General features: G+C 43.3%; 1 protein-coding gene across 1 annotated transcript in view; it reads right to left on the bottom strand.

The window, feature by feature from the left end:
- Positions 1–9,816, bottom strand: part of BTAF1 (B-TFIID TATA-box binding protein associated factor 1) — a gene marked incomplete in the record, with an annotated part of 442,652 nt that overhangs the window by 74,567 nt on the left and 358,269 nt on the right. The window contains 3 exon segments of the mRNA XM_053692938.1: positions 2,844–2,934; positions 3,617–3,723; positions 3,816–3,969. Coding sequence (XP_053548913.1) covers positions 2,844–2,934; positions 3,617–3,723; positions 3,816–3,969 — 352 coding nt within the window.

The raw sequence follows: 9,816 nt of genomic DNA, 5'->3' as shown, positions 1-9,816 counted from the left end.
CTGTTTGGTTACTTTATGGTTATTTAAATTTGCAATATAAGGTTGTTCTACAAAAAATTGATTCAGTGTTTTATGAAGAGCTTTTATCTGTCACTTAAAATAGCCTGGGCTGCACGATATTTTTATTTTGTTCCATTAGTAAATATAAACAAAAAAAAAATCTAATATTCTTCTTTCCAGCACCAATTGGAAGCAAGCAAGCTATATGGTTAAATTGAGGAAAAGCCTGTTTGGCTACTGGACTTTTTAAAAGTGGTTTTGATGCCACAAGAGAAAAAGCATATTTCACCAATACAAAAAGGTTTAAAGCTACTGTCTGTCAGTAGTTTTAAACCTTTTTGTATTGGTGAAATATGTTTCTCTTGTGGCATCAAAACCACTTCAAAAAAGTCCAATAGACAAACAGGCTTTTCCACAATTTAACCATATAGCTTCAGCTTGCTAATCCATAAGGTCAAGATAATTGTTTTATTATGTAGAATATTTTTTTTTGTTTTTTTTTGAAAATGTCATGCTTCAAAAAATATATATCTTGCAGGCTGCAGCCCAATTAGATTGTTTTTTTATGTCATTTTAACAACAAATATATGAAGGCTGCAGCTAGCTGGTCAGTATACTTTTGCTTAGGGATGGGGCATCATTTTATTGCATGGGGGCTGGGGGCATCATTTTATTGCATGGGGGCTGGGGGCATCATTTTATTGCATGGGGGCTGGGGGCATCATTTTATTGCATGGGGGCATCATTTTATTGCATGGGGGCTGGGGGTTTAATTTTATTCCTGGGGTATCATTGTAGTGGGGCTGGGGGAATCATTTTATTGCAGGGGGGCATATTTTTTTGCAGGGGACTGGGCATAATTTTTTTGCAGGGGACTGGGCATAATTTTATTGCAGGGGACTGGGCATAATTTTATTGCAGGGGACTGGGCATAATTTTATTGCAGGGGACTGGGCATAATTTTATTGCAGGGGACTGGGCATAATTTTATTGCAGGGGACTGGGCATAATTTTATTGCAGGGGACTGGGCATAATTTTATTGCAGGGGACTGGGCATAATTTTATTGCAGGGGGGCTGGGGGCAATTGAAGAGGGGCTGGGGCTTCATTTTATTGCAGGGGGACTGGGGGCAATTGAAGAGGGGCTGGGGCATCATTTGATTGCAGGGAGGATTCATTTTATTGCTGGGGGGCTGGGGACATCATTTTATTGTTGGGGGCATCATTTTTGTTGGGGGCATCATTTTATTGCAGGAGAGATGGGACAATTTTATTGCTGGGGCATCATTTTTTTGCAGTGGGGCTGGGGGCATAATTTTTTTGCTGGGTGCATAATTTATTGCAGGGGTGATGGGGGAATCATATTTTTGTTGGAGGCATCATTTTATTGCAGGGGGGCTGGGCATTATTTTATTGCAGGGGGCATTAATTTGATTGCAGTCAGGATGGGGCATCATTTTAATGCAGTGGGGATGGGACGTCATTTTATTGCTGGGGCATCATTGCAGTCGGGCTGGGGGAATCATTTTGTGCAGGGGGGCTGGGGGCATATTTATTGCAGGGGGCATCATTTTATTGCAATGGGGATGGGGCATCATTTTATTGCAGGGGGCTGGGGGCATCATTGCAGTGGGGCTGAGGGCATCATTTTATTGCAGTGGGGCTGGGGCTTCATTTTATTGCAGTGGGGATGGGGCATCATTTTATTGCAGGGGGGCTGGGGGTATTATTGCAGGGGGGCTGGGGGTATCATTTATTGTTGGGGGCATCATTTTATTGCAGGGGAGATGGGGCATCATTTTATTGCAGGGGAGATGGGGCATCATTTTATTGCCGTGGGGCTGAGGCATCATTTTTTATTGCCGTGGGGCTGGGGCATAATTTTTTATTGCCGTGGGGCTGGGGCATAATTTTTTATTGCCGTGGGGCTGGGGCATAATTTTTTATTGCCGTGGGGCTGGGGCATAATTTTTTATTGCCGTGGGGCTGGGGCATAATTTTTTATTGCCGTGGGGCTGGGGCATCATTTTTTATTGCCGTGGGGCTGGGGCATCATTTTTTATTGCCGTGGGGCTGGGGCATCATTTTTTATTGCCGTGGGGCTGGGGCATCATTTTTTATTGCAGTGGGGCTGGGGCATCATTTTTTATTGCAGTGGGGCTGGGGGCATCATTTTATTGCTGGGTGCATAATTTATTGCAGGGGTGATGGGGGAATCATATTTTTGTTGGAGGCATCATTTTATTGCACTTGCTAGGGCTGGCCCTGGCGTCTCTAATGTTCTTGTTATCATAAAAAAACACATAAAAAAAGGCCCAGTTCAACTCAACTGTTCCTAATTGTCAGCATAATTCTTCATTATATACATAAACAGTTCCAATAGTACAAATGGTATATTGCAATATATACAATGTTATAGTGCTCCACATTAGTGGATTTATGTTTTTTTATATATAAAATATTTTGCATTACCTTAAATAATTTCTTTAATTTTTTTTCATTTTAAAAGCTGTGGGGCGGGGAGAAAGGGGGCCCCATTTTGTCACCCTGCCTTGGGCCCCGCAATGGCTAGGGCCGGCCCTGATACTGTACCCCACTGGGAGTGTAATTTCTTCTGCTGGCTGTGTTTACTTAGGCTATTCAATACCTAAGACTCAAGTATCAACATTTTTAGTATAGGTTGGGATACCACATGCTAAATCAGCTATTTCAAAGGCCAAAATAGGGGGTAAAGGAGCTACTTGTAAACAATGTAATACACTACAGCAGGGAAATTGGAACATTGTGAACAATTTAAATGGGAGAAATGTTTTGGGTGAACTGTCCCTTTAAGGTTAGATTACCTTTGTCTTTGGCAAAGAAAGGGTAAAAAAAATGCTCTATGGCCAATTTCTCCTGTTCCTGTGACTTAAGAGTTGAAGGAGTGGGCTCATCCTATCAGAGTTTTATGATCATCAATAAATACTGGTTTAAGACACATTTACATGGTTAGGCATGAAAAGGCTTTTTTTGTTGATTGTTTTTAATTTTAGTTGTCTCAATCTGTTTTACCCAAGACTTTGTGAAGGTTTCTGATGGCTTTATGAACGTTGCTCTTGTTTTGACTTAAAGGGATAGTAAACACCAAAAATGTTATTGTTTAAAAACATAGATAATCCCTTTATTTACCATTCCCCAGTTTTACAGAACCAACACTATAGAAATATACTTATTACCTCTATGATTACTTTGTATCTAAGCTTCTGCTGACTGCCTCCTTATCTCAGTTCTTTTTACAGACTTGCATTTCAGGCAATTAGTGCCGACACTTAAATAACTTCACATGCGTAAGCACAATTATCTATATAAAACACATGAACTAACGCCCTCTAGCTGTGAAAAACTGTCAAATGCGTTCAGATAAGAGGCAGCCTTTAAGGGCTTAGAAATTAGCATATGAGCCTGCCTAGGTTTAGCTTTCAACTAAGAATACAAAGATAACTAAGCAAATTTGATAAAAGTAAAATTAGACAGTTGTTTAAAATGACATGCCCTATCTGAATCAAAGTTTAATTTGGACTTTACTATCCCTTTAATATAGACTGAGAGAATGTGTGAGCATAAATAAATTACTTACCAAGGGTTGTAATGTAGGATCCATTGAAGCAGCAGTGATCTCAAACACTTGCAGACAGTTTACCAGCTCTTGCGCAGCATCATCTCCTTTATCTAAAGGTTTTCCCTCTGAAAGGAAAAATAAAAAAAATTAAATATATATTTAAAAAAAACAAAAAACGGGAGCATTCACCAACTCAGGAAGGATCAAGGCAACTTACCAAAATTACCAACACTTATATTGCTCTTTAATGTTCCAACCATCGCTTCCCACAGCTGAGGCAATCCTGTTGCTAAATCACATGCAAAATGTTTAGCAATAGTAGATAGTGTAAATTCAGCTCCCCTTCTCTGTATCAGGTGTTGTCTCTGAGTCTGAAAGGTAATACATTTGATCACATTTTCACAGATCCACATCTATGTATTTGTTTTACATTACTCCCCATAACAGAGAAAACAGTATAACTGCATATTCTTTTTATTTACTGCTCATCTTAATAGCACTCAAAAAACAAATTATGCTTGCCTGATAATTTCATTTCCATCGTTACAAGGAGAGTCCATGGCTTAATTCATTACTTGTGGGAAATACAGAACCTGGCCACCAGGAGAAGGCAAAGACACCCCAGCCAAAGGCTTAAATACCTCCCCCACTCCCCTCATCCCCCAGTCATTCTGCCGAGGGAACAAGGAACAGTAGGAGAAATATCAGGGTATAAAAGGTGCCAGAAGAAAAACAAAATAAATTTAGGTCCGCCCAACAGAGAACCGGACCGGAGAACCGGATGGAAATTAAATTATCAGGTAAGCATAATTTAGGTTTCCCATTTAATATGGAGGAGAGTCCACAGCTTCATTCATTACTTGTGGGAAACAAATACCCAAGCTATAGAGGACACTTAATGACAAACGGGAGGTTAAAAAAAAAAGAGGCGGACCCTATTCTAAGGGCACCACAGCCTGTAAAACCTTTCTCCCAAAAGCTGCTTCAGCCGAAGCAAAAACGTCAAATTTGTACAACTTTGTAAAAGTGTAAGGAGGACAAGGTAGCCGCCTTACAGATCTGCTCCATAGAGGCCTCATTCTTAAAGGCCCAAGAGGAAGCCACAGCCCTAGTTGAGTGAGGCATAATCCTCTGAGGATGCTTATGTCCGCTGTCTCATAAGGCAAACAAATCATGCTCCTCAGCCAAAAGGATAGGGAGGTAGAAGAAGCCTTCAGCCCCTTGCGCTTCCCCGAATAAACAACAAAGCAGATGTTTGTCTGAAATCCTTTGTAGCCTGAACATCCAAGTTATGAAGTAACCGTTCCTTCGAAGAAAGAGGTTTAGGACACAAAGAAGGAACCACAATCTCCTGATTAATGTTGCGATCAGACACAACCTTAGGGAGAAATCCCAGTCCAGTGTGAAGGACAGCCTTATCGGCATGGAAAACACGATAAGGGGACTCACATTGCAAGGCCGCTAATTAAGACACACTGCGTACCGAAGCAATGGCCAGTAGAAAAAGGACCTTCCAAGACAGAGTCTTAATGTCAAGAGAATGCATAGGTCGAACAGAGGCCCCAGCAAAACCTTTAAAACCAAATTCAAACTCCAAGGAGGAGCAGAATGTCTAAACACAAGCCTGATCCTGGACAGAGCCTGAACAAAAGACTGAATATCAGGGAGATCAGCAAGTTTCTTGTGTAACAGCACCGATAGAGCCGAAATCTGTCCCCTTAAGAAACTCGTGGCAAGTCCCTTCTCCAGACCGTCCTGGAGAAAGGAAAGAAATCTGGATACCCTGACCTTATGCCAGGAATATCCACGAGATTCACACCAGAGTAAGCAGGTCCTCCACACCTTATGATAGATGCGACGGGTAACCGGCTTTCTGGCTTGAATGAGTGTATCAATTACCCTCTCAGAAAAACCTCTCCTAGCCAAGACTAAGCGTTCAACCTCCATGCAGTCAGTCTAAGAGAATCTAGATTCTGATGCACAAAGGGGCCCTGTACCAGCAGATCACTGCGACAGGGCAACCTTCATGGCGGGGATGATGACATCCCAACTAGACCTGCAAACCACGTGCTCCGCGGCCACGATGGAGCAATCAGAATAGTTGATGCTTGCTCCTGTTTGATGCGTGCCACTACACAAGGTAGAAGTGGTAACGGTGGAAATAAGTACACTAGGTTGAATCCCCAAGGCACTGCTAAGGCATCTATCAGTTCCGCCTGGGGATCCCTGGACCGCAACTGGTATCAGGGTATATGAATATTATAACTGAAAGAAAAAAAAAACATAATTTATGCTTACCTGATAAATTCCTTTCTTCTGTAGTGTGATCAGTCCACGGGTCATCATTACTTCTGGGATATTACTCCTCCCCAACAGGAAGTGCAAGAGGATTCACCCAGCAGAGCTGCATATAGCTCCTCCCCTCTACGTCACTCCCAGTCATTCGACCAAGGACCAACGAGAAAGGAAAAGCCAAGGGTGAAGTGGTGACTGGAGTATAAATTAAAAAATATTTACCTGCCTTAAAAACAGGGCGGGCCGTGGACTGATCACACTACAGAAGAAAGGAATTTATCAGGTAAGCATAAATTATGTTTTCTTCTGTTAAGTGTGATCAGTCCACGGGTCATCATTACTTCTGGGATACCAATACCAAAGCAAAAGTACACGGATGACGGGAGGGATAGGCAGGCTCTCTATACAGAAGGAACCACTGCCTGAAGAACCTTTCTCCCAAAAATAGCCTCCGATGAAGCAAAAGTGTCAAATTTGTAAAATTTGGAAAAAGTATGAAGCGAAGACCAAGTTGCAGCCTTGCAAATCTGTTCAACAGAGGCCTCATTCTTGAAGGCCCAAGTGGAAGCCACAGCTCTAGTAGAATGAGCTGTAATTCTTCCAGGAGGCTGCTGTCCAGCAGTCTCATAAGCTAAACGAATTATGCTACGAAGCCAAAAAGAAAGAGAGGTAGCGGAAGCTTTTTGACCTCTCCTCTGCCCAGAGTAAATGACAAACAGAGAAGACGTTTGTCGAAATTCCTTAGTTGCCTGTAAGTAAAATTTTAGAGCACGGACTACATCCAGGTTGTGCAGTAGACGTTCCTTCTTTGAAGAAGGATTTGGGCATAAAGAAGGAACAACAATCTCTTGATTGATATTCCTGTTAGTAACTACCTTAGGTAAGAACCCAGGTTTAGTACGCAGGACTACCTTATCCGAATGAAAAATCAAATAAGGAGAATCACAATGTAAGGCTGATAATTCAGAGACTCTTCGAGCCGAGGAAATAGCCATTAAAAATAGAACTTTCCAAGATAACAACTTTATATCAATGGAATGAAGGGGTTCAAACGGAACGCCCTGTAAAACATTAAGAACAAGGTTTAAACTCCATGGTGGAGCAACAGTTTTAAACACAGGCTTAATCCTGGTCAAAGCCTGACAAAAAGCCTGGACGTCAGGAACTTCTGACAGACGTTTGTGTAACAGAATGGACAGAGCTGAGATCTGTCCCTTTAATGAACTAGCAGATAAACCCTTTTCTAAACCTTCTTGTAGAAAAGACAATATCCTAGGAATCCTAACCTTACTCCAAGAGTAACCTTTGGATTCACACCAATATAGGTATTTACGCCATATCTTATGGTAAATCTTTCTGGTAACAGGTTTCCTAGCCTGTATTAAGGTATCAATAACTGACTCCGAAAACCCACGTCTTGATAAAATCAAGCGTTCAATTTCCAAGCAGTCAGCTTCAGAGAAGTTAGATTTTGATGTTTGAAGGGACCCTGTATCAGAAGGTCCTGCTTCAGAGGTAGAGACCAAGGTGGACAGGATGACATGTCCACCAGGTCTGCATACCAAGTCCTGCGTGGCCACGCAGGTGCTATTAGAATCACTGATGCTCTCTCTTGTTTGATTCTGGCAATCAATCAAGGAAGCAACGGGAAGGGTGGAAACACGTAAGCCATCCTGAAGTCCCAAGGTGCTGTCAGAGCATCTATCAGGACTGCTCCTGGATCCCTGGATCTGGACCCGTAACGAGGAAGCTTGGCGTTCTGTCGAGACGCCATGAGATCTATCTCTGGTTTGCCCCAACGTCGCAGTATTTGGGCAAAGACCTCCGGATGAAGTTCCCACTCCCCCGGATGAAAAGTCTGACGACTTAAGAAATCCGCCTCCCAGTTCTCCACTCCCGGGATGTGGATTGCTGACAGGTGGCAAGAGTGAGACTCTGCCCAGAGAATTATCTTTGATACTTCCATCATAGCTAGGGAGCTTCTTGTCCCTCCCTGATGGTTGATGTAAGCAACAGTCGTGATGTTGTCCGACTGAAACCTGATGAACCCCCGAGTTGTCAACTGGGGCCAAGCCAGGAGGGCATTGAGAACTGCTCTCAATTCCAGAATGTTTATTGGCAGGAGACTCTCCTCCTGACTCCATTGTCCCTGAGCCTTCAGAGAATTCCAGACGGCACCCCAACCTAGAAGGCTGGCGTCTGTTGTTACAATTGTCCAGTCTGGTCTGCTGAACGGCATCCCCCTGGACAGATGTGGCCGAGAAAGCCACCATAGAAGAGAATTTCTGGTCTCTTGATCCAGATTCAGAGAAGGGGATAAGTCTGAGTAATCCCCATTCCACTGACTTAGCATGCACAGTTGCAGTGGTCTGAGGTGTAAGCGTGCAAAGGGTACTATGTCCATTGCCGCTACCATTAAGCCGATTACCTCCATGCATTGAGCCACTGACGGGTGTTGAATGGAATGTAGGGTGCGGCAAGCACTTTGAAGTCTTGTTAGCCTGTCCTCTGTCAGGTAAATCTTCATTTCTACAGAATCTATAAGAGTCCCCAGGAAGGGAACTCTTGTGAGTGGAACGAGTGAACTCTTCTTTTCGTTCACCTTCCATCCATGTGACCTTAGAAATGCCAGCACTAACTCTGTATGAGACTTGGCAGTTTGAAAGCTTGAAGCTTGTATCAGAATGTCGTCTAGGTATGGAGCTACCGAGATTCCCCGCGGTCTTAGTACCGCCAGAAGAGCACCCAGAACCTTTGTGAAGATTCTTGGAGCTGTAGCCAATCCGAATGGAAGAGCCACAAACTGGTAATGCCTGTCTAGGAAGGCAAACCTTAGGTACCGATAATGATCTTTGTGAATCAGTATGTGAAGGTAAGCATCTTTTAAATCTACAGTGGTCATGTACTGACCCTCTTGGATCATAGGTAAAATTGTCCGAATAGTCTCCATCTTGAACGATGGAACTCTTAGGAATTTGTTTAGGATCTTTAAGTCCAGGATTGGTCTGAAAGTTCCCTCTTTTTTGGGAACCACAAACAGATTTGAGTAAAACCCCTGTCCCTGTTCCGATCGTGGAACTGGATGGATTACTCCCATTAACAAGAGCTCTTGTACGCAGCGTAGAAACGCCTCTTTCTTTGTCTGGATTGTTGACAATCTTGACAGATGAAATCTCTCTCTTGGAGGAGAGTATTTGAAGTCCAGAAGGTATCCCTGAGATATTATCTCTAGCGCCCAGGGATCCTGGACATCTCTTGCCCAAGCCTGGGCGAAGAGAGAAAGTCTGCCCCCCACTAGATCCGATCCCGGATCGGGGGCCCTCAATTCATGCTGTTTTAGGGGCAGCAGCAGGTTTCCTGGCCTGCTTGCCCTTGTTCCAGGACTGGTTAGGTTTCCAGCCTTGTCTGTAGCGAGCAACAGCTCCTTCCTGTTTTGGTGCAGAGGAAGTTGATGCTGCTCCTGCTTTGAAATTACGAAAGGAACGAAAATTAGACTGTCTAGCCTTAACTTTGGCTTTGTCCTGAGGCAGGGCATGGCCTTTACCTCCTGTAATGTCAGCGATAATCTCTTTCAACCCGGGCCCGAATAAGGTCTGCCCTTTGAAAGGAATATTAAGCAATTTAGACTTAGAAGTAACATCAGCTGACCAGGATTTTAGCCACAGCGCCCTGCGTGCCTGAATGGCGAATCCTGAATTCTTCGCCGTAAGTTTAGTAAGATGTACTACGGCCTCCGAAATGAATGAATTAGCTAGTTTAAGGACTCTAAGCCTGTCCGTAATGTCGTCCAGAGTAGCTGAACCAATGTTCTCTTCCAGAGACTCAATCCAGAATGCCGCTGCAGCCGTGATCGGCGCAATGCATGCAAGGGGTTGCAATATAAAACCTTGTTGAACAAACATTTTCTTAAGGTAACCCTCTAA

The sequence above is a fragment of the Bombina bombina genome, chromosome 9, assembly GCF_027579735.1.
Source record: "Bombina bombina isolate aBomBom1 chromosome 9, aBomBom1.pri, whole genome shotgun sequence".
NCBI lineage: Eukaryota > Metazoa > Chordata > Amphibia > Anura > Bombinatoridae > Bombina > Bombina bombina.
This window is presented reverse-complemented; position numbering and strand designations above follow the sequence as displayed.